Genomic DNA, 25,952 nt, shown 5'->3' on the forward strand with positions numbered 1-25,952 from the left:
TGTGAAACCAGCAGCGTTTACATAGAATGATGTGGAGTAAGCGGCAGATGTTGGTATGGGAACAGTTATACCGAATGGTGTTGTAGTATCTCTGTGTTCTAGTTGAGTGGTGATGTAAAGGAGAGAGTAAGCGTGGTGGTGTGATATGATGGGTTACATGTTCCTTCAATGAGCCACTTCTAAATTCAATTTTCCACAGAGGCTACTGGGTGAACTTCTAAATGCAACTTTCCAGAGTGTCTATTGGATATACTTCTAAATGCAGCTTTCACTGATGCTATTGGGCACACTTCTAAATGCAGCTTTCACAGCGAGGCTATTGGGCACATTTCTAAATTCAATTTTCCAGATAGGCTATTGGACACACTTCTAAATGCAACTCTCAGAGGCTATTGGGTACATTTCTAAATGCAACTTTTACATGTATAGGACAGAGTTTCCAACGAGTATACTGCAGATATAATGAATTTACAGTGGTGATGCTTTGATTAGATGAGTGGTAGGGTAGTATGGCGAGAGGTAGTTGCCTCTGTCCCCGCCCTTGTCGGCCTCTTGCTTCTCCTGCGGATACCTGCAGATACGACCTGGAGCCGTCTCTGTAGGAACCGTTCTTTGCCTCAGGTCCTTAGCCACAGGGGCTGAACGGGCAGAGGGCTGCCCTGGGAGGGTTTGTAATGGCGTGACCCCACGGGCACCCGGCCAATCAGGGACGATGGGCCGGTTGGGAGCGACTCTGGAAGTAGGCCTGGTGTTTGGCTCCTCAGCACTAATCACACACGGTGCAGGGACCTTGGACAGCCTATGGGGAGGGATCAGGAGAAACAAGGAAGTGGGTCGGGTTGAGGGGGAGGCCTGCATGGGGTTCAAGGGGGACTGTGGGGACCTCAGGCACCAGGAAAAGGTGCAAGATGGACACTGGGGCACTTCAGCAGGGGGCAAGCACTCACCTGGGAGCGGATTTTCAAATGCTGCAACTGAGTGCTGTCCGGTAGGCCTGGTGGTTGGCTCCTCGGCACCAATCACACGCGGTGCAGGGACCGTGGACAGCCTATGGAGAGGAAGAGCGGGATCAGGAGAAACAAGGAAGTGGGTCGGGTTGAGGGAGGCCTGCACGGGGCTCAATGGGGACAGTGGGGATCTCAGGCACCGCGAAAAGGTGCAAGATGGGCGCTTCAGCAAGGGGTAAGCACTCACCTGGGAGCAAATGTCCCATTCCCTGGCCCCTTCATTCTACACGGGCCATAGGCCACACTAGCCAGAGGTCCTTACCTGGAGGTGACCTGTAGTTCAGAGTCAGTGCATTCGGCTGCAGAGGAGTAGGTAGCGTATGCCCTATAGCATTGCCCTCCTTACTTCTTTTGTTACTTGGCATAGCTTGCAAAGCACTTGTGTAGACATGCGTGCCAGGTTTCTAGACCATAGGGTTTTGGAACTTCTGGAAAAGGCTGGACTCTTTACACCTGGCATGACAGTTGATTAGCAGGGGCCAATCGCTAAGGTGCCTTGCTTCACGAACCCCTTTGTACAGTGAACCGAGTGAAGATGGATCTCTTGCTCCAGCCAATTCAAGAACCCTGAAGATCTTACAATGGGTCCAAGATATTAGTTAAAATAGCTCTTGAATGAATATTTATGAAGGAAGATCAATATTTTAATTCAAAGTTCAATGCAATCTGTTACAGATTAATGAGGTAAAACCTCTGCTCCATTCTCCACACAAAGCCAGCATGTGACAATTTTCATCAGTTCATTATGCAGGGTACCACAAACCTAATGGTACAAACCTAGGAATGCAGGATACATTCGTTGTGGTCATTCTACAGTTCCAAATTTCTCCAAAGAGACTCTTTCCATGTTATAGGGGCCACATTCACAATGAATTGCACAGCAATAAATTGAATCACTTCCAAGCTACAACACAATCCTGCGAACATAAGGAAACCATCACAAGTGAAACTCCTATTCTTCGATATTGTGAGCAAAGGCAATTCAAAGATTTCAAATTCTGCAGGGCAGAATAATCGTTCAGATGAAAAATACAAATTCCAGGAGAAACCTTACACAATAGGACAAGTAGACCATCTAGACACCTACATCAGACACGTGGATATATCCACTCTGTGCAAATGAAAAGGCAGGATACAGGCCATGCAAGAACCAAGACAGGTAACTCCCCGTTCTACTCCCCTCCGACCTCATCGCACCCACCTGACTAGTATACACAAAACAACCAGAAAATACTGTAGGAAGATTCACAAGAGGCAAAGTATACACAATCTGTTGACCTGGGTTTGTGCAAGAAGACAAGGCACTGTCATGGCATTGTTACAAGATTCTTTCACTCATTCCAGCAAACCTGGTGTAAGGGCCTCCTGTGATAAAGGGTGGTGATGAGAAAAATAACCAGAACAAGCAGAAAAACAATGGTAGAAGGAAAGGATAATACATGTGCAAATACACAAATTGTGCTACAGTCAAACAATTCCCGCTCCACCCACTTCTTCCACAATTCCAGGCCCCACGCTGATTCACTGGATTTCAATTTCATGTTGAAACATGCTTCTCTGTGGTGCTATGAAGAATGTTTGGTACACACAAACTGATTTTCAGTTAGCCAAAACACAGGTCACATTATAATGTCCGCACATTACAATTTAAGATGTTGCCTTTCTGTTCTGCTTGGGGCCTCCCTGCTTGCTCTTAAAGCCAGGTTTCCTTTTTTGTCCTTGTCCAGCAAAGTTCGTACTCATTCTCTGCTTCCTGAACTTCTGGTCTCTTTTACCATCCCTTGGCAGCCTTTGCTGCAGTTTAGATTTCCCACCCGGAGACCTTCGCAGTTCCTGTTTCCTTGCATTTGGAGATTTTACACTTCTGTGATTTTTCCAAACTGGACTCTGACTCTGCTGATGTCCTCTAACTTTACCACCACGAGAACTTTGCTGGACTCCAAATTTCCCTCCAGGGGATCTTTGTCGTTGATGAAACTTTCCACCAGGAGAAGGCTGTTCACTAAATTTTCCATCTGGCGACCGTGGCGATTTACGATACTTGCCACCTAGTCCTTTCTGTTCAGTAAATTTCCCACCTGGGATTCTTTGCTTCTTACGAAACTTCCCACCAGGACCTTTCTGATCACTGAATTTGTCACCTGATCTTGCCGTTCTGTTTTTTCTACTCGCATCTTGCTGCTGACCATCTTTAGAATTTGAGCCGCTTTCATCACTACAGCGTTTGCTGGTCTTAAACTTCTTAATAGGAAGTGGCGATCTGCCAGGGGTTCCTTTTCTTTTACCCCCTTTTAGTAATAGATCTAAAAAGGTAAAAAAAAAATAATAAACTGTTGACACTTTACATAACAGACCTACACTTCACAGAAACCTAGCAATTCCACATCTCAGGAGCACTGAAGGCAGTGGTACAGTTCGAAAATTTGTTTTTTTTAAAAATCAGGTGTTAAAAATGCAGCTTCTAGAAACGCAAAGGCCTGAATAGAAAAACAAATAAAAGGATAGTCTAAAACTCTTCCTCACGCTGCCAAGTTATCAAAAGTTACGGTTTTCAAATTTACACTAAAAATGATCTGCAATTCCCAAATATACAACCTTATTTAAGTTGAAGGCTAATAGCAAAGAATAGCCACTACACAGGCACCCAGCATACCATTTGTACTCGCCTAGAGTAGATCACCACTAGCCAATGGCTAGTGGCGAGGCAAATTGAGGGTGGATAGATATTTGGTTTTCTGCTGGCTCTCCAGTATACCTAAAGCTTACTTTTGCAACAACTCATGGAAGTACTGAAACCAAAGCACTTCGTTAGTAGCCCTTGGTTTACACAAACATTACAGCAGCAAGATTAGGAGGCATGAGTAGATCGTTCTGTTTTCAAAAAACTAACTGCAAGAGAGAGAGAAGAGCAATGCAGAAGCAACCATGCAAGTGGGGCATGCACAAACCTTTTCGAAACATGATGTCACATGAGAAATCTTTGGCAGTGCTCATGGCTGACTGAAGAGAAAGCGCAAAGCGATATGACATTTGAATAAAGAAATGCCTCAACCAGACAAGTGGCCGCTGATATGAAGATTTAGAGATTGTGAACAGAACACAAGTTCCTGTGATGTCGCTATGTATCCCTCTATAATGCCCTCCCCTCTAGCCCGCTGTGTACCCTGCCTTTTGTACCCCATGATGTCGCTATGTATCCCTCTGCCCCCCACCTGTCACTGTAAGTCAAGCCCTCTGTCGCTGTGTACCCTGCACTCCTGTTCCCATTATGTCGCTGTGCGTCACTGTGAACCCTGCTTCTTGTTCCCCATGATTTTGGCATTTATCCCTCTGCTGTCTCCCCCTCCCCCACCCCACGTCCTGTCAACCCCCCCACCTATGTCACAGTTTGGCCCTTTGTGCCCCGGGTGTCTGTGTACCCCTGCCCTCCGGTTAACCTGCCTGGTCTCAGGCACTTTAATGATAAGCCATCATATCACTATGCTTACTCTCTACTATACACCATCACTCAACTATATTACAACTATACCCCGCGATAAATTCGGCCTAGATGTTCACATACGAACACTACCCCATGAACACCTCATCACTAATAAAATGCAACTATATCCCATGACAAACATGCCTAGCTGCTCACATAAGCGTCCTACAGGCCTAATGCAGCCAGAACCCAGTCTGGTTGTCCACCCACCAGAAAACACACATTTAACTGACATCTCCACTCCCCCACCCCAATGCCAGGATGCAGCTACCATCAGGCAATTACATCAGCTTCACACCACTGGTGCTCCCACGCATCCTACGATACTTTCTCTCTGACTTGGACTGCAGTTCCCAAGGGCGTTCAACCTACCAGCGCTTTGAGGTCATACAAATATATAGAGCGCTATATAAATGCCAAACATATTTGTTTGATTACCTGCATCAGGCTCCTGTCCCACTTCCTGTCTGTAATATTCCACATCGTCATCTTCCTCCTCCATGGGTTTCTCGTCATCTGCCATGCCAGGATCTTCCGCATCACTGTCATCATTGCCCATCTGCTGCTTTTTGCGCGCTATCCCGTCTAGACTTTTCTTTCTACACAAGCACAAAACACAAGGTTTAGGAGCAGCTTAAATCCGTGAGGAAAAAAAAAAACCACATTACCACACGTCTGCTTGCACTGAATGTTAAGCTTCCAAAGGGTACATGAGTAACTAGCCCAAGAGGACTATGCAGGATCAGAGGACAAGGGCCAAGTGAGATGACATACCAACCAAATTCGGCCCTCATTTAACTACAAAGCCCTTCACACGAAAATGTGGACTCAAACTGTTCGACACGTTCTACCCAATGTTAGCTTTCCAAATGCATTACTCGCATCTGCTCCTTTACATCTCCCATTCGCTTCACTCAGTCCTTCGCTGTGTGCCCCTTGCATCACAATCCTTATTTCCTGCACGCGTCACAAGCCTGTCGACTACCGAAAACGTACACTGTCAAAAGATGTACAATTCCAAGGATTGTGTATTTGAATTTTAAAAGCAGTTCGTTGGTGTTAAATGACAGGATGCCTTGGGCAATCGGTTGAAAGACACCTTCTCCACCAGAAAGCAATCATTTTCACCATTTGATGGCAGTGCTACAGTCAATAAGCCCAAGCCACTCTGGCAATCGGTAAAGTACAGTTTAACCACCACACGCCCGAACAAAAGCTGATTAAATGGTCCACAAGTCCAATAGACAGCACATGTGTAAGAGGAGGCAAAAGTTTGAAGGAAAAGACAAGACTGCAAAGGGGCAAATACACTTGCTACTTCTGCTGGGCGGAGACAAACAGCGCATTCAATAAGACTTGAACATGGAGTCACATCAACTACATGAATACATTCTGCGCTCGTAAGAATTTGTAGAGTCCAACTGGTGTGGACTAAACTGCTTTATAAAAGAGTAACAGCGCAAGTTCTTACCTGCACAGGAATTGTGTGGGAATAGCCTAACAGAAGATGGGCAGAAGAATACTCTTGCTGCTCAATGGGGTGGAGTGGGATATGGTGCCAATTCTACATATGCCAGTGGGGTTTTCCTAAAATGAGCGGCAGGCTCACTACCTTTTAAGATGTTGGATGTACACACAGATGGAGAAGGGTGATGGTATATGGGTATGAGGAACACAGGTGTGTATTATTAATACGCCACCCCCTAGCCCCAATCACGATGCTTCCAGCTTCTGCCCATCTCTGTATAGACGATTGCCACCGTGGAACGCATTGTGGATATGGGTGTTAAGGGGGAGTCGGGAGGGGGAATTTTTAACTGCACTTTCGACCCCAGGATTGACGGAACAGATAGTACGTGGTTCAATCTGCATCAGCTTGGACACTTGGTACTGTACTCGAAGATTATACCTGCTAGATGTTTGGAGGGTGAACAATGCTGACAGAAAAACATTCTTACTATTCAGCTTCAAAGCTTCACACGCTTATCGATTACCGGTTTACGGGTGCAAAGCATGAACAGGAACTCCTGAACACAGCATACAAGGGAAGGTCGATTAGACCATTTGCTGCTGATCGCTACTTGGGTCTTGAAGGCGTCCCCATCTGTACCCACTTGGAAAAAGAGGGCAGAGTCCGACAGATGATACATTTAGAAATTAGGACAGGGTTGCGATTTTCTTTTTAATAAATGAGGGAAGTTTAGTAGGGACGCTGTTGAAGTGATCGTAAGGGGGGGGTCAATTACTTAAGATGGTGGGATTAGGAGATCCTGGACAGCAGACATTCGCGGTATGGGATATTAGAGCTGGAGAGCTCACCAGATTTGGATGGCTCAACTGAAAAGAACCAGATTACTCTCAGGCAATGTTTGAGCACGGGAGGGGCTTGGAAAATGTGCCTAGACAGAACAGCATAAACTGTTAGGGGGCCCCTTTAACACAGGTAGAGGCAAAAGCGGGGTTGCATGATGCACACTATGCAGTGCCTTCGCTAGGTGCGGTTAGAGCTTTTGTATTTCATTGTAGTAATTTATGTAGCGCCATATGCACATTTGTATGGCCTCAATGCGCTTTGTGATTTAATGCCCTCGGGAACCGAAGTACAGGCATGGGAAAACGTTTGAAGAGTAGACTTTAATAAAGGGTGTGCAGTTGGCCAAGTTCAGGATTTTAGAGGACTGGATAGCTTCCACTAAGCAACCAAAAGCGGTCACGTACTTGGGACAGGTGGTGTCTGTGGGGAGGGGGGGGGGGGGGAGGGGGTCATGACAGAGCGCTAGCGCAGGAGACCAGATGTGCACCCAGCTAGACCAAATTTGTCGTAGGTGTTCACTGTATGCTAATGGCAGAGATGTTGTGTTTAGGCAAATCTGAGATTTCAGTGCAAAATGTAAATGACCAGCTAGACCGAATAGTGTCATAGCCGTATTCTAAAGTGTGTGGATAGAGAGCTGCGGCAGATGTCCACATAAGTGGTGCATTAATACATACCTTCAACTCGGGTGGAGTTCATCTTCAATGTCCCTGTGACAGATTTTTCTGGCACTATGGGCCAGCTACCCCCCACGTCTCTCAAGGGGATAGGATGGTTGGCCGAGATCATCTTTTAGTAAGGGGTGGAATGCTACCATGGAAAGGACCAGGCTAATGAGATTCTGAAGTTCTACGTTTTGATTAAGTTCATTGGACTGGATGTATGCAGTACTATGTAGATTTGGAGTGGGTGAGAGCTTTATGTGCTGGGTGTGTCTAATATATACAGTGCCTAAGGCTAGGGTTAAAACCTTCCGATTTAGTTTTGTGGGTATGAGAGAAGGACTAGGCAGGGCTTGCCACCCATCTCCAAATGCCGTTAGTAAATAAGCTAGAGGTTCCAATACCAATATTATCAGAGTTTGAGGAGGCCGGAATATTGGTGGATGGGACAAGACATTTGATTTCAATGTATGTGGAGGATACATAATTTGCCATAGCTGATGACTTTTGATAATTTTGCTAAGCCATCAAGTACAACTATGAATCTTGACTAGTCCATCTTTTTCCGTTGGAGAGATTGGCTACACAGGGTTGAGAGGACTTACGGCAGATAGGGATACATAGGGATAAATATTTGTCATATTAAGGATTCACATGACTAATACAGTAAAGGAAATGGATCAGGCAGTGAAATCTATAGGCGACTGAAAGAAACTGCCTCGGTCCTCCATGGGAGGTGCGGTTAAGGTGTTAGTTTTTACCTCAACTCTTGTATCACTGCATGAACATCCCATTTTGTCTCTGAATTCCTTGGTAAGGAGGTTTCTATGTGGCTCTGGGAGAAATATAATCGCATTGGAGACAATCCGAGATATGAAATGGGTGGAATTCAACTAGCACAGTTTTAAATTTATTTGGCGGTACAGGCTCAGTACCTCTTGGTGGTTTGTCTGATGAGGCCACATTGGAGACTTGATGCAGGCTGCTATACATCCTGTTATATGCGGATAGAGTATGGGTGGTACTGTGCTGTCATTCTGGTGTTGGGTGGCACACTATAGCGCTGCACAATGGGGATACGAAACCCGTACTAACCGAAACTTGCTTTGACGGCTACCTTCGGCAGAGATATGGGAGATCTCAGACACATGAGGGCGTTGGGAAATTACGGGGTGCCCACCTTGGGAGATGTATTCAGAGATTTACTGTTATTGGAGTTCCCTAATGTGGTTGAGGAATACATTCTACATTCAAGAGAATTCCTGACATTTATGAGACTGAACAAGTCAGTTTGGAGATCAGGGTCCAGGTTGACCGACTTGCTGTTATACAAACTAAGAAGGCAGGAGACAGGCGTCAAGGATAAATGGGAGGCTCTTCGCTGGTACAAATTGGGTGTGGCGATCACGACACTCGAGATAAGTGTCTGGGAAAATAATTTTGGTTCGAAAATAATCTAAGGATTTCGATAAGGCCAGATATATGTGAAAAACATCTCAATGCATTCAACTGAATGTCCTTCAAAGGACCTGATTGCCTATTGGGTGTCGGTTCTCCCAGCTGACATCTCCCTGCTGCCCCACTTGTGGTAATGGCATTGCCGACTACAGGCACATGTTCTGGTTATCCCCAGTGATGGGCTTCGTCCATCAGAAAAGTGGAGAGTTGTTTATAATTCCCTTTACATGGACTCTGGTGCCATGTCTATTGGGCATATATTGCTGCCTGAGAAATTCAAGACATTGACAAAATTGATGGGAGTTAGTTTGTGTATTAGCAAAACCAAGGACACTTGTGTCATGGAAGAAGGCCATCAGGTCCTATTTTATGCTGTGTGATGGGAGGATATGAAAGTGGTCCAAGGCGTGGTACAAGACTGCTCACAGAGGATCTCATGCAGCAATTGGTAATAAGGGCCTGGATTTCACTTATACAGATCCGGTTTCATCCTTCAGACGAAAGGCCACCCTGAATATTCTGTATGGTACTCACCTATCACAAATGTTTTCTCTGTGACGGAACTACATCTTGGTCAAAGCACCATGAATGCGAAAAGGATCCAAGATGCGTGTGGGTACTCAAATTAATGTAATGGGTGAAATAGCTGGGAAACTTACAATGCCGCCAGTGTAGCTGATAAGCTATGGTTGTGTTTTGGTTTTAATTCCATTTGTACTCAAATGCTGGAATGAGGTGAATTCCAAATAGTGTACTGTTATAATTGTATTCGTCATTTATATAGCGCCCTTTCCACATTTGTATGGCCTCTATGTGCTTTGTGGTTAGAACATATGACCAATAGATTTGTATTTCTAAAACTTGGACAGTTGTGCAGCCATCTTAGAATACTCTTCTCTAAAGCTTAAAGCCTATACCTTGTTGCCTTCCCAAACCCATCAAACTTGTCCCTGCTCCCCATAAACCTGTGCTTCTATCTTCTTGTGGCCCAGTCTACTGGTTCCCTCAACGCTTCTCAGACTTCTCACTTGTTCTCATCACGCTGCTCCTTTTTCTGCTGGATATCCTGCTCCTGCTTTTGACGCCTCTGTGCTTTTATCTTCAGTTTTTTCTCCTTCCTCTCCAGGGTTGCTTTGAGCTCTTCTTCAGACTTCTCAACTGAACAAAGACAAAATTGATAAAAACTTACAAAAATCAGCTTGCAAATAACAGATGTGCTGTACAGTGGCATGAACGACCTCAGCGCATTTGAGAAAACTGACTTCACACGGTGAACGAGTGATCAGTTATCTAGATGAGACAGGTCAATTTCAGTAGTTGAACATTAAATTAATATTGACAGGATACTGCTCCTGTGAAGTGAGCCATTGTAGGGGTGTTCAGATCAAGCGGAATATCAATTATCAATCTCCGTTTGACTATAACCTGTCACAATTTACGAGCAAAACAGAAGTCAAACTTCTGCTCTTGCGACAGCCTTCCATAACCTCAATTCAAACTAGGGCCAAAAGTAAATCATTTGCCCATTGTTGGGTAAGAATTTGTAGAGTCCAACTGGTGTGGGACTTTACAAGACATCTCTTGGTATTAGGTAACCCACATTTTAATATAGGCCTGTACTACACATGTTGGAACAGTGAATGCGCAGTCAGGCTCATCTTAAGAGGGGTAATGTGCGCCATAGAGCTGTACAATGAAATTAGTAATACAGGTATCCAAGTAAACACTACACACCAAGATAGTGTAAATATGTATTTTTATATACAAAAGGATAATTAGACGATCTTTAAAAAGCAGCAATATTAACATTAAGCCCAAAGTTAGGATTCAGTGAAACAAAATCAATAAACTAGGCAAGTAAACTACATATTCCAGCACACTGAATGATGTCAATTGACGTCAGTATTAGCACTTGTGATCACCATTACAATATGGAGTTTTAAGGAGGGAAACGTTAGTCGGATCAGAACATACTTTGCAAGTAGTAAACAGTTAGATTCTCCCAGAGGGATGTAGGTAGTCTTATCCCAGCAATAGAGTTAATTAAAACCAGTTTATTCACTTATATTGCGCGCCGGACCCAAGGGTAGGAGGGCGCAGGAGCAGACAAGAATATTCTCAGCTTAGTCACAGTGCTGTACAGTATTTACAGTGAGTACATAGGTTAAGGCACAGAGGCAGTGATATGCAGTTTAAGAATATACATATTTACATGGTATACAGTAGCATGATAGGTTAGGCAATCAATTAGCAGTCGTGTTTTAACCACTGGATGTAGTTATGTCTGAAGTGGGTATAGGATTGAGAAATCATTGAGGGCGGTAGGAAGTTCCAATGTTGGGCTGCTTTCACATGAACTGTTGCCGCCCATTTTGGTTCGTTTGAACCTAGGAACTATGAGCAGAATTGCATTTGAGGTTCTGCTGGGTCTGTTAGGTGTGTATCTATGTATTCTGTCGATTTGGTAGCAGGGGCAGCATGAGGTATTTATGGGTTAAGGAGGCTACTTTTAGCAGGATTTTGTTTGTCGTGGTGAGCCAGTTATGAGTTCTCCTGATATTGGAAGTGTGTTCTCTTAGAGAAGCTGAGCGCTGCTCTGAGCATTGTTTTGCAACGTCTGGATTTTGTTGGTGACCTGTTTGTTGGCTCCTATGTAGAGGGCGTTACAGTAGTCCAATTTTGATAGTACGCGGGCTCTGGCTAGAGTGATGCAGCTCTGTGAGGATAGGAATGGTTTGGCTACTCTTATTAACTTACAGGTGTAAGCCGTGGAGGATGCCATAGAGCTGACCTGTTTGTGGAAGGAGAGGGAGGAATCAATGTATATTCCTAAAGTTTTCACTTCTTTGGGTACCGTGATTGGGTTCCCGTCAATGATGAAGCTAGTGTATTTGTGGTCCAGTTTGGTGATGTTGGGAGAGGAAACAAGGATGAGTTCAGTCTTGTCATCATTCAGGCATAAACTATGAGAGGCCATCCATGCCTGGATGATGAGGTACACCTTGTTCACCAAGGCCAAATGATGGTTATAATCTCCCGTCAACGGGATGAGGATCTGGGTATCATCAGCATAGTTAGTGTAGGCGATACCCAGGTCATCAAGATCAAACAGGGGCTTCGTGAACACATTGTACAGTGTGGGGGAGACGCAAGATCCCTGAGGGACTCCACAAGTGATTGGGATAGGGTGTGCGGCGGCAGAGGTGGAGAAGACACGCATAGGTCTATTGCTTAGGAAAGACTCGATCGAGCCGATAGCTTCGTGGGAGAAGTGGGCAGCTGAGTCCAGATGGTTACATAGAGTTTTATGATCTACAAGATCAAATGCTGCCGAGAGGTCTACGAGGAGAAGTAAGGCAGTTTTCCCATTATCTCGGTGTCAATTTGAGCCTTCAGATCGATAAGGGCCGTTTCTGTCCCATGTTGGGGTCTAAAGCCTGATTGCCGGATGCCCAGGAGATGGTTTTGTTAAAGGTATTTTTGTATCTGTAGGTATGCTGTCTTGTCTAGAATTTTGAGCAAGAAAGGCACAGTGGTAATAGGCCTGTAGTTGTAGGTTATGGAGGGATCAAGAGGGTTTTTTGAGAAGGGGGAGGATCCAGGACTTTAAGGTTGCTAGGGATGGTACCTGAGCAGAAGGAAGCATTAATGAGTTTGGTAATGAATGGAGAGAGGTCCCTAGCCGCATCTTTGATGATTTGTGAAGGGCAGGGGTCACCCTTGCAATTTGATGGTTTAAGGAAGCGGATAAGAGGGTTGTTGAGCCTGGAGTGTTGGGGTGTGGGCCTAGGGGCAGTGTTAGGAGTTCGTCAATTTGGTTAGGGAATCTTTGTTAATTTTAATTTGGAGGCCTGCTACTTTATTAGACAGGGCGTTTTGGACGCTGGTGCACCATTGTTTGGCTTAAACGCATGTGTCTGGAGTTAGAATAGGTGTTTCCAGTTCTTTAATGATAGTGAATAATTCTTTGGTGCTGGAATTAGCTTGTTATTCTCTGGTTGTAGGATTCTTGTTTGGCGGCTATGATTTTTTTTGTAGGTGGATGTTATTTAATTGAGAATCAACTTGTTGTCTGAGGGAGATTGTCTCCAGACTTGTTCCTTTTTGCGTTTCTTGAATCTAAGGGCTTTAAGGTGAGTGGAGAACCATGAGTTAAGGTGTTTCTTTTGCTTACATTTTCTAATCTTTAACGGTGCAATGGAGTCAAGGCCTGAGCTCATGATTTTGTTGTAGCCTTCTACAAGGTCATAGGGGTGGAGGTGGCTGGGAGTTGGTTCAAAGTCAGTAAGATGAGTGGGATTCGTTTTTCCACAGTAATATTTTTCTTACTTCTCGTGGGGATAGCGGAGGCTAGCACATTATTGATGATGGGGCTTTGGGCTTCAAGGGCAAAGGAAAGGAGATGGTGGTCAGACCATGGTTGTGGGGAGTTAGCTGAGATGGAGGCTACATAGTTATAGTCAGCTACCCAGTCAAGGGTACTCCCTTTGTTGTGGGTTCTACCCTGTAAGGCAACAAGCACTACCAAAGCCAATAGGTTCAGAAGGGGGACTCTAGGAAGCAGGACAGCCAAAGTCAATGGGCCAGTTCAAACTTCTGGTGCTCTCTTAGAAAATGTTTTTAAAACAGTCAAAATTAGAAACGCTCAAGAGGAGTCACCTTGAAGAAGCACAAGCTGGGAGTTGGTGTCAACTCAAAAAGGTTTAAAATATTACTACTCCACTAGGAAGCACCACAGTTGGCAAAATGTAGGATGCATCCCAAGGCCCACTTTAACTGTCAATTGAGGAATTGGTTCCAGCTGAATGCCTTCCTGTTGCAGTGTAACAGAGCCTTGTTCCTGGTCCTTGGTTGTGGTGACAAAAGAGGACGTCTGGCAGGCTTTTGCAGCAGTACGAGAGAAGGACGTGGCAGCAATGGATTGTATTCTACTAGATTGAGCTGCCTTTTGTGGTTTTGGCGCCTTTTTCTCAGCGCCAAAGGACGAACATTTCCAGTTGGAAGTTACTTGATGCTAGACTCTGGATGAAGATTTCCTGCTTCTGTAGGGTCCTCTATTCCCACAAAGCTTTGGCCAGATTTGCACTTCCGAAGAATATGCACTCGATGATAGTCAGGGGTCACCATGCATTGGGATTCTGCAGCCTTGGAAAGTCACAGCAAGTCGGGGGTTGCACTTAAATGAAGCTCGTCTCAAGGCTAGTAGGTCCCACAAGCTCATGGTAGGAAGTTGTTAGGGAGAATTCTCAGAAATGTGCCAATTCCCTCCACCCTAGACACCCCCAGCAACTTAGCTATATTTTGAGGACGAGTGCGAGACCCTTTTTTCCCCTACTCGAGTATTTTAATGTGATTTTTGAACTGTTTCTTTTGGTTATGAAGTCTGACAAACTCCATAGGCATCATCTTTTACATTGTGTCACACAGCACCTTCAGTGCAGTGGCACAGGGAAGTCTTTCAGATTTATCGAAGGTTTAAATACCTTCTATGGGATAAACTACTGTTTCCCAGAGCAGTAAAGTGAAATTGACTTTACATTTGTAACTTTCTAGACACTGCACACACCATTTTACAATAGGGTGCTGGAGGGGTTAATTAGTATCCTCTTTGTCTAGCTTCTCATGTAACAATTTAATGTTACCCTTTCCTCGATTAATGGCTGGTGGCAGTTTTGTTTTAACTACCATGATGTGCATTTACCGCGGGCTGCGTTTTGCAGCCAAGCACCCAAGACTGCCATTTTTGTCAAAATGGCCCCAGTCTTTTTTCGCCATTTTTGTTCAAAGGTCCTTCTTGAGATTAACTCTGAGCGCCAAACCAGGTGTGGTCCCTTTGTTCGCTTTGTCTATGGCGGGATTCACAAGTGAAGCCCGCCTCCAGCTCCAGGGTGTCTGGTGGGGGTAGGAAGTGAGGGAGGTGCCCGAAACTCCCGGTGATTAGTCTCCTAGGAGACCCGAAGGCTGAAACTCCTAATTCGTTATCAACAGAAGCCCCTGCAAGGACGACTTCTCTCCTTGAGTTGGTGTGACAAATCAACTCCAAAGTAAGCCAACTGGACATTCTCTCAGAGCGGTTTGCATTTCCACAGAGTTGCTGCTGGAAACCAAAACGCCAGGGCGAAGAACACCAGATTGTGTGCATTGCTTAAGTTGGCCAAGCGATCCAGGAAGATCCTCCAGACTCCCACGAAGCACGACTAACCGAGCCTGAGCCCCCGCCCCCCCAGAGTGCAGGACCCCAGAAGCAAGAAAAGTCCATCTCGACAACCAGAAACTGCAGTGTTGCTATTTACCGTAGGCGTGAGCTGAAACACCGAAGTGGTACTTGCTTAACGATTGCGAGCGGTGACCATTGCAGTGCCCACGACGGAGGCCCAAGAACAGTGAGATCTGCAGAGCTGCACAGGAACAGGAGTCATCTACTTTTTCCTTCAATACAAAAGGTACTGTAAAGTCAGAGATAACTTACCTCTTATTGTAGAGTTGCTTGCATCTTCTACTACTCGCAAGCAGCTTGTGGCCCTAAATTGTTTCTCCTTTTCTTCAAAGACTTCTAAAACATTGTGCAAAGACTTTCTACTTACCTACCAGAGGTGCTTCAGCTCATAGACTTTTGCTCATTGACTTTGGCTTAATCTGTTATACTGAATGACACTGCTTAGGGGATCCAAAAGTATTTGGCTGTTTAAGAATATTTGTGGTCTGTTCCAATAACCTTTTCCTCTGACCATTCTAAATGCAACAGTAAGATATTAATGTCCCCAGCATCCAAATTATTGAAGTCGCCTGATGGTGAATTTTGTGACTGTGGGCCATCCCAAAGGGCTCTTTACTTATTTAGAAACTAAGTGTGTGGTTTTGGAGTGTATTTGTGTGTTGCTTTTATATTGCTCCCTTCTGAAGAAGGCGTATTCTAACTGACTGATAAATTGTTCATTTAAGAAACCTTGTGTGTAAGTGTTTATTTGAATACCTGTCACTGTGAATCTCTAAACTCCCCTACAGCTCACATTGACCCCTCTTGAGATAAGCCTGGCACGCTCCCAACCTGTGTAGTACAGACTTATACCAAAGGTTGGGTTCCGCCAGGAGGTCAGGGTTGTTGTAGTGCACCCAGAGGGTACTGCATACAATCTTGCCTAACAGTTGTCCCTTGCGGATCTTCCCGGTGGAAACGAAAACTGGGTCAGCACAGCAGCAGGTCTTCACCGGGCACTTAGTCCAGGAGGGTGCTGCTGGCGTCTCTTCACGTCTTCGTTGGATGTTGTCCTCCAGTGGTCAACTGCCTCTAGTCCCAAAACCAGCCAATCAGATCTGGTTTCACTGAGGCACACCTAGAGACAAAGGACAGGAGTTTCGGGACCCTCCCTCACTCCCAGCCTTTCCAGACACCGGAGCCTGGGCGGGCTTCAGGGCTGTAACCCGCCAAAGGCAAACTGCAGAAAGGACTCAAACCAGATTCAGAGTAAAAGCCCGGAAAGAACCAACAAGAAATTGCAAAAAAGACCGGTGACCTTTTGGGGAAATGGTCACTCTTGGGTGCTGCACTGCAGCCGAGTAATCAGCCTGCAGACGCAGGACACAAAGATAGTTATATAAAAAAAAAAAAACACCACCAGCCATTCAAGTTAGTGTAACAATGTTATCTGAGAAGTGTGGTAAAGGAGTTACTATGTAACCCCTTCCCCCCACCCCCAAAGCCCCTCCGCCCCCCAGCACTCCCCATAGGGTGGTGTGTGCTGGACACATAAAAGTTAAGCAAGAAAAGTCATCTTACTATTCATGAGAACAGTTTTTCACCCAAGAAATGCCAGGGGACTTCAGTGGTACTCCACAAAAGGTGGAGTGTGCCACTATGCAAAAAGCCTATGCCTATGGAGTTTACCAGACTCATTAAATAGTGAGAAGGAACAATTTACTTACCTGTAAATATTGTTCTCCAGCATGGGTCTGGCATGGATTCACATGCTCATGAATATTGCCCGTCAGGCCAGGAATCCTTAGTAAAAGCAAAACAGTCACTACTTATTTAAACCAATCACTGTACTCTCGATCATACTGCCCTCTCCCTAAGCCCCATCTCTGGCAGCAAGTAAAGTGGCTGTATGACCAAGAAGAGCTTCAGAGGGGCAGGAGGGAGGGTTTGCATGTGGATTCATGCCAGACCCATGCTGGATAACATTAAGTAACTTGTTCCTTCTCCAGCATGAGGTCTTACAATTACTCGTGCGTCCGAACAGGCTCACCTTCAGGTTGTGTAGCACTGCTTGACCGACCTGGTTCTCTGCTGGAATTCCTGCAGACGCAGTAAAATCTAGAGTGTGCAGACCTCCACGTAGCAGCCCTGCTGTTGTCCAGCAGAGGCAAACCAGACAGGAACACCATCGTCATAGCGATCACTCTAGTGGAACAGGCTTGGACGGCCGGGCAGCAGTCAGTTCGCCAACCGATGACAGTGCGTGATGCAGCCAGAGAACCACCTTCAGATGGAAGCACTGGGCAAGGACATCCCATGGTTCACAGGACCAAAGATCAAACAGTTGAGTGTTTCCGAAAACTCACCACGTAGGACTTAAGCGCACAAGCTATGAGCAAAGTCCTTTCAGTCGGCAACAAGAACTCAGGCAACACCAAAGGCTCGTTGAGGTGGAATTCTGACAGAACATTTGGCATATAGGAGGGGTACATCTGCAGCACCACCCTCATTTGTGATAGGCAGGAAAGGGCCTGGATCTCACCTGCCCCTCCTGGCAGAGGTGATGGCCATGAGGAAAGCAGTTTTCCATGAGAGGTACCCGAGAGGGGCCTGATGCATGGGCTCAAAGGGGGACTCCCCCACCACCCATGAGCCTCGTCAGCACCACACAAGTTCCCACGCTGAGGTAGGAGCCTTCACCAGCGGGAACAATTGACACAGTACTCGGAGGACCTCCTTGACAAGATGGTGGGACCAAAGAAAAGATCGTCCAGGAGACCTGGTGTAGCGGGAGATAGCTGCCAGATGCACCTTGATTGAGGCATGCGCCAGCCCCACCTTTGCCAAGGACAACAAGTACAGAAGGATCTGTGGAGCCGTGACCCTCAGAGGGTTGACCTGCGTCCGGCCCCACGTTGCGAAACGCGTCCATTTAAGAGTCACCGACGTTCTGGCCTTGGCAAGGACCTCCCTGCAGTCCGCTGGTATCTTGTACCCACCACCAGGCCTTCAGGTTCAGTGATCCTGGGTCGTGATGTAGGACTATGCCTCCTCTGGTGAGCAGATCCAGGACCACTCGCAGCTAGACTGGCTGCAACGCTGACAGGCTGAGAAGGTCCGGGTACCAAATATGCCTCAGTCACGCTGCAGCAACAAGGATCATCCTGCATCTGCAACGTTTGAGATGGAAATGGCCCAAAATGTCACCCTCACAATTGCTTGGCCGAAATGCCCCTGTTACACCACGTGTGGGGGTTATGGGGTATTATAGTAATATGGTGAGGGTGTCTCTCCCCCTCCCTCCCCCACATATCTATGGTGTAAAGGGATGACTTTTCAGTTAGGACACTATTTCACGTTGACACTTAAATGCAATACTGAGATTGTGGAAAAAGGGAAAGGTTAGGGAAGGAAACAAGGGTTAAGTTTCTCTGAACAGGTAAGTACTTTATAATTCCCCCCAATGAAGTATAGGTATCCCCTTTCCCAGCTATACAAGTAACTTATGTAGGACTTTGAGGGACAGAAACACAAAGTCAGAGGTAAGAAGAGACTGCAGGGAGCCACAACAGCAAATGTCAATTGAGCAAAGTCTAAGGGAGCCGAAGCACAAGTCTTCAAAATGTTAGAGAGGGTTTGTCAAATAAAGGTATCACTGTTGGGCTACAAGCTGGGAGGCTTGTGAAAAGCAAAGATGCATGCAACGCTGCAAAGGACAGCAAATCCAAGTCTCCAGTGAGAGCAAGCAAGCTACACACAAGAGGTAAGTACTCCTAGTTAGATGCCCACCCAGCTGGCTTCTGTTTCTGGAGTCCTGCAGATACTTTATTCCTGGGCCTCAGTCATGGGGACAAGAGGGAGGATGTCCGAGGACTCCTGCACTCCTGTTTGAAGGGCGGCGGCAGCAATTGGATTACTCTGGATCAGCAGCACTACGTGGTTTCAGCTACCGGTAAATGGCACCACAGCTGTTCTTTGACACCTTGTGGGCTTCCCTTGCGTCTGGTGTTCAGCACTGTTGAGGTGGCACAGCCTTGGTTCACCCTGCTTCGGGATGGTCCTCAGGATCTTCTGCCGTTCGCCTGAAGATCATAGCCACCATACTCTAACGCTGCATGAGCCAGGCTTTCAGCTTCAGCAACCCCAGGTTGTGGTGCACAATTGCACCTTCTTCCCTGGCGAGAAGATCCGCAACCACTGGCAGGTTTACTGGAGGGGATGCCGAGATCCAGGTACCAGATCTGCCTCGGCCACGCCAGTGCGACGAGGATCATCCTGCACCGGTACCGTCTGAGTTGATGGATGACTCAACAGCAATGGAGGGAACGCATACAGAAACAGGCCTTCCCAAGGGAATGAGAATGCGTCAGCTATGCTCCTCGGCTTGGGGAACCTGCTGGCGAACCTCCGGCACTTGTGTTCGTCGCCCTTGCAAACAGATTGATCTGGGGACTGCCCCATTTGAGGAAAAGGTAGTCCACTTGATCATGCGGACGCTCCCACTCGTGGCAAGAGTGGAGCTCCCTTGTGAGACAGTCGGTGACTGTTCTTTACTCCTGCCAGGTGAAATGTAATGAGGAACATCCCCTGTGCGACGGCCCAGTGCCATAAATCCTGAGCTTCCTTGGAGCGCTGGCGACCTGGTTCCCCCTGCTTCCGGATGTAAACATTGTGGTGGTATTGTGTGTGAAGACCCTCACCACCTTGCCCTTGAGGGATGGCAGAAATTACCAGAGGGCCCAAGACACTGCCTCTCGTTCCAGGACGTTGGTGTAGCCTCTTCTCTTCTGCCAGCCAAAGGCCTCTGGCGTGTAGACGTCTGGTGTGGGCTCCCACATCGTTCCAGGGAAGCGTCCGTCGTGACTGTCCCCTGGTACAGGGGGCTTTGGAAATCTGTGCCAACAGCGATGTTTGAGCACACGCCCCCACCACCTTATCGCTCAACGAACCCGTCGTGGGGAAATTCTCCCACGTCCCCCTCATCATCCTCGCCCGCCTAACAGAAAGGATCTAAAACCTAAACAAATTGCAACTGATTCAGCACAAAGCCCTCTGGGCATTAAAAAAAAAAAGAAAAAAAAAAGACCATATCTCAACACCGAAGAGAGGCCCACTGGCTACCCACACAAGCTAGGATCTTACATAAAAACCCTCACAATAGCACACAAGTGCATTGCAGGCATGGCACCAAGTTACCTCAACCAATGCCTAACCTGCAAAATCTCAGCCAGAACATTTAATCAAACACAGATCCACAATTATGCACCCCCTCACCGCCATTTATTTCAATAACGGAAGAACAGGCAACTCTTAGTTTCCCAGTAGCAGCCCCCAGAATCTGGAACTCACTCCCAGTCTCCATCTCAAATGAGCCACACTTCCCTAAAAAAGTCCTCAAAACCTGGTTGTTTAATAAATTCTAAATAAGCCCCACTTCCAACATAACGGCTAAATGATCCACAAACTTGTACCACCATGCCATCAGTGAAGCCTTGATTAGCTATGTAATTGATGTGTAAATCATCTAAAGAAACATTGTATGTTAACCAATATGCCAATATGTACCAACTAAGCATTAAGTAATCTTGTAACCTACGCCGTGATACCCGAGGGTTTGGGCGTATAACCAAATGAAATAAAAATTAGTCAGCCGAAGAAATGTCTGTTCCTTGGAGGCCTTCATCACGCCCCACAGAACCTCTTTTCTTCAGGTCCTGAGGGGTCGGTCTTGGCTGGTGTTCAGCATCCTCTTCTCCGGGGTCTTCTCAACCAGCTTGTTCGAAGCCTCCATCCTGGGAAGAAGAAACACCCTGCCCGTAGTTGGGTACCCTGGCCTGGTTTGGTCTGCCCCTACAGCCTACGAAAGTGACACCACCACCATGACGGAGGGGAGGATGATGTTGCCTGGTGCACCTGGGCCTTCACGGAAAGGCTGGATCCCTTGTCTTGCTTGGCCTTCTGTCGCGTGTAGGCCAGACACTGTACCCCGCTTGGCCTTCTCCGGATTCTCCCTCAGGTTCCTCTTGGACGAAGAACCAGAGTAGTGACTGGAGATTGAAGCAGATGGGGAGGACCATCGCGCCCTGACCGTCACGGGACCTGCAGCAGCGGCGACCTCGACGGAAGCAGACTTGCGTTGCTTGGCCTTTTGTTGGGCCCCCGCAGGTGGGACGCCCTCAAAGGACTTAGAAGCCTGCTCAGGTTCACCGGATCTGGGAGAGGTATGACCCCGGGTACCACCCGGGGCAGAGGCCTTGGCCTGCCGCCACGCCTCCAACCATTGGTTTCGATACTTCATTGTGCGCTTCGCGATGCCACAACAAATCACACAATCTTCCTTATGCATCAGGTGCAGGCTATACAGACACTGGAAATGTTTGTCATCCATGTACACATTCTGCAAACCGCAGCCGGAGCAAAGTTCCGTCCTTCTCCGACATGATCCACGCGGTGTAGGCCTGAAGAAGTTTTTCGAAGCTTCCAGGCACCAACCATTTCTGCCCTTGAGGGCAGATGAAAGATGCCGAAAAATGGATCAATGTTGATCGGAAGAGTAAGCGGAGCACACTGGCTCGATTGCCTGAATAGAATTCTTATAATAAAAAAAAAAAATAGCAGAAAAGCTTGAAGAGCAAAATGTGAGGACTCCCAACACTTGAACATGCACTTAAAATCTGAAGATGGTTGCCAGAGCAGGGGCTTAGATAGGAGGGCAGTCATTGGCTGGGCAGTTATGATCCAGAGTTCAGCGATTGGTTTATAGGAGAAAGACAGTTTAGAAACTAAACTGAAACTTCTCTACTGGGAATGAGCATGTGAATCCATGCCAGACCCCATTCAGTAGAACTCTAGCAGAACAAATCCAACTGGTGATAGTTAAGTTCGGAGGAGTTGCAAGGGTCAAGCAGGAAATGCGTTTCACAGAGACCCATTTTGCGCCGTGGAGCAAGTAGCCCATTTGTAGACTGAACACAGTCGATATGGCTACCTCCTACATTGCATGGCACCACTCCGCGTAAAAAAACATTGCTCAACCACAAGACAAACAAAATAGTATGCTCCGTTTTGAAAAGTGGTACAAGGATCTTATGAAAAACTCGATTTTAATAACAGCAGGAACAGAAAAGGAAACTTATTTGAACAAGTAACCCGCCAATGATTTAATTACAGCATTCGCTCAGAACAATGAAGCACTGACAGCACTTGGGACTACTTACCAAAGCTGTGGTACAGTACATTCCCATCATTCAAGCCTTCTTGAATCTTTACCAATTGTAGAGTCATTCTGGGTCCGATCTGAGGAATAAAAAGAAGGTTGTGACATAGTATACAGCAATGCCATCTACAAAAGAGCACAGCCAGACTGCTCTTTATATTTGCACAACTGCAAGCCTTTGAGAAAGAAGTGTTGATTTATAAGCCAAACAGTGACACGAGGCTCGCATTCTAGCAAGACTCCCAAGTACTTGTGACCGACTGCATATGCTCCGAAGATTTATGCAAAGAAAGCATCTTTAACCCACAGAAACTGCCTGCTGTTATGAACTCAGAGTTTCCAATCACAAGTTTCATATGGGAGCACAAGTGAAACTGGTATGCCCAGACGTGGAACCTGAACTATGGCTGAACTGCAATACAACACCACTGACAGGCTGATCCATGCTTTTTATGTGCAAAAGGGTTGCAACCCAATAATTGAGGCTGGACTGTCAAGGCCCGATTGTGTATATGGTCCACCCCCAACTTTTCTAATGGCACTGCAATCTGAAAAACAATGCTTCAGGAAACTGTCAGAGCAGTTGCCAGATTAGACCCGATTAATAGCTTTTCCATACATCAATTTAGTGTTGTGCACCCTTTAGTACAATCACAAACCAAGTAGGATACACCAAGATTTGTATGTGCATCCATGTAACAGATACAAAACAGTGTTTATCTGGGAATAGGAATTCATTCCCAAACACAATTTTACCCAATGTAACCCTAACCCAAAAATAGAGCATCATACATGAACAGCCTCTACCTCGGAATACCAGAATACCTCCTTAAGAAGCTACAACGGATCCAAAACACAGCAGCCAGACTACTCCTCAAACTATCCAGAAGAGAACACATCACACCTGCCCTAAAAACACTACACTGGCTCCCAGTAAAACATTGCATCGCCTGCAAAACAATGTGCATAACGCACAGGGCAATCTGCGGACAAGGAGCAGAATTCCTACAAAAGAAAATAATCTACAAGCCAACCAGACCCCTCAGGTGAACCAACGAAATCCTGCTGGAACTAAAACCACACATTAAGAAAAAACTCGGAGGAACCGCGTTCTACCACTTAGATAACCATCCCAAAAGTAATAACACCAAAGATCACCTAAAATTCAGAAAATTACTAAAAACCTGGCTCTTCAATACCAGAGACTAAAACTGAAACCGTAAGGAAAAATGACATTGACAAGCTCCCAGAACCGACTAGAAGCCCACGGCACCTGGACGGGTGACACGGGGCAGAGTGGTACACAGGCAACACCCATGGAGACTGAGGCAACAACCCCAGACAATCCTAATCAACACCCTCAACCGCCCCTTTAGGTACCACTGGGTTGTGGAACTGTCGAGATACTACCAATCACCACACTGAGGTGTGGACACTGGCAGATGCACTAGCCATATAAGTGGGAGTGTAGAACATGTGGGGTTGTAGGCGAAGCGGGTGGAGGCGGCAGCAAGATGTTAAAAGAATGGTGCGTTCATAAAATATTGTCCCTATGGTTCAGCCATGTGTTTTAACCATAATTCGATCGATTGTACAAACCTTTCCTATGCACCTTACCCGAGTTTGTCTCTTGAACACAAGCAAAATCAGGCAGCAGGGCGCGGCCATCTTGTGATAAGATTATCACTTGCCTCATCGCCCTGCGTTTGCAGCACTAAATCATATCCCCCCGACCCTGAGATCACTAGACGCGTACCGCCCATTTCACAACGCCAAAGCACGTCTCGTGCCAACATTCTCTGCACCTCAGCTAATGGCGTGTCGCCATGGAAACATCAGGAAGCCTCTGGCGTGTCGCCATGGAAACGGCAGGAAGCCTCTTTCCTCGATAAGTATAAACAGAGCGTTTCACAACACAGTGAGAGAAAAATCTGTTGTATTTCTTTGAGTATTCTGTGACTCGTTTCTGTGCTCTGGTCAGCTACCTTTGTAGCTTGTAGCCCGTGTGAACAGATAGCAGTACGACCGGTATAAATTATTTGTTTCTTTACCACACAATGGCAACAATAATGCCCTACCTGTACGAGTATTCCGTGAAGGAATTACTGGAAAGAGCAAGCTCTGTAAACGATAGGGCTTTGAACAACAGTTGGGCGGACGTTTCAAGAGCCTGGGCCTAGTCGCATGGACGGTGTTTCCACCTGGTGTACCTGCAATCGGTGCACGCTAATGTCAACCGAGGAGGAGAACTGCTGCTGCCGAGAAAACTCTGGATGCTTGTCCTACATATCGCAAAGCGATCCACAGCCGCAAAGCGTTACCGAGCTGCCAGACTTCACGGCTGCTTGCTTCACACGGTCCATGTTGAGGATTTTGATGGTGCTTATGCACGAACAGTTCGCCTTCGTAATCCAAGTAACGAGTAAGTATAGTCTGGTTGTGATGTCAGTTAGGCCACTATTTCATAGTTGTCCCATATATTCTCATAACTTCACTATATCATTGTCATATCCGTTTTGTCTTGCAATTCTCTAGTAATAGTCACATAAAAGTCGTGCAGTGTCTAGTTAGCATTTGTCCTGGCAAATATGCCATTGCATACAAGAGTCATTGACAACTAAGGTTTAATACACTCATCTTGGTCATTTAAAAACAGATTATATCTTTCCCTTTCATAGGTGGTACTGGCTGGTGGCCTATCGTTCGTACACAGTAGCTTCATGGGAGGCTTGGACACTGCATTCGACAAGTAATATCCGCCTGTGTCGTTGGCACCATTAGACAAACTTTCCCCCAGTGACAGCAGTCAGTACAGGGGATTTTTCCCTCGCTGAGCTGCAACCAGACCTTTACAATGTCTAGTATTTTTGTGCCATCAAAATAGGAAACCAAATTAAAAAAACACAACATTTTTTTTATCAATGGTTGTTTCAGTTTTTAAGTGAATCAAGTGTGTCTCCATTGAGCAGTGTTCCGGTGCCTTGTCTGCACGCCCTCGGCCAATCCATCCCACCTCCACTATCAAAGACAGTTCGCACCAGTGGATGTGCGCTGCCATGGGCTACGAACGGCCAAGGTGCCAAACACCATGTATACTTCAAAAGGTTTCCTACGCACAGGGGGCCATTGCTCACATGGCCTCCTCAGACCTCGTGTCTCCAGGCAGGCTCCCCTGAAGCAGACCATGCCCCTGCAATAGACATACCACAACATATACAAGTCATTCATTCACAAACACCACTTTGTTTTATAAACCACTTGATATTTACCATGAGAACATCCTTGAGCACTGCAAGTCAACTCGTGAACATGCTACTCTGTGACCGCTTCGAGTGAACTTGTCAGTGTGCTACCTGTGAACATCTCCCTGTTCCCCTGCCACCAATTACTCTGCTTGCAGAATCCAACTGTTATTTGGTCAAGGTAAGGACATGTATCCTAATCTCATCTCCTTTATTTGTAAAAATGTATATCTATTTCGAAGTAACGTACTCAGTAGTGCTATGTTAATTTGTATCATTGCTATTGACTTGAGTTTCTTTTGTTATGTTATCGATATCAATTTTTATTAGTGTCAATTCGCATCCTTCACGGACCGTGTCTATAGTATAAGCATGT

At 46.2% G+C, this 25,952-nt stretch overlaps 1 protein-coding gene across 2 annotated transcripts in view; it reads right to left on the reverse strand.

Moving 5' to 3' along the window:
• Positions 1-1,629: 1,629 nt before the first annotated feature.
• PPAN (peter pan homolog) overlaps positions 1,630-25,952 on the reverse strand; it is a 61,062-nt gene continuing 36,739 nt past the window's right edge. For both annotated transcript variants that reach the window (XM_069604051.1, XM_069604049.1), the window contains 4 exons: positions 22,336-22,414; positions 9,951-10,080; positions 4,927-5,087; positions 1,630-3,310 (listed from right to left, as the gene is read on the reverse strand). In XM_069604051.1, the coding sequence (XP_069460152.1) occupies positions 2,655-3,310; positions 4,927-5,087; positions 9,951-10,080; positions 22,336-22,414 (1,026 nt within the window). In that variant the 3' untranslated portion in view covers positions 1,630-2,654. The remainder of the gene's footprint in view (positions 3,311-4,926; positions 5,088-9,950; positions 10,081-22,335; positions 22,415-25,952) is intronic.

This window comes from Ambystoma mexicanum, chromosome 3q, assembly GCF_040938575.1.
Source record: "Ambystoma mexicanum isolate Mex_15411 chromosome 3q, UKY_AmexF1_1, whole genome shotgun sequence".
In the NCBI taxonomy this organism is placed as follows: domain Eukaryota; kingdom Metazoa; phylum Chordata; class Amphibia; order Caudata; family Ambystomatidae; genus Ambystoma; species Ambystoma mexicanum.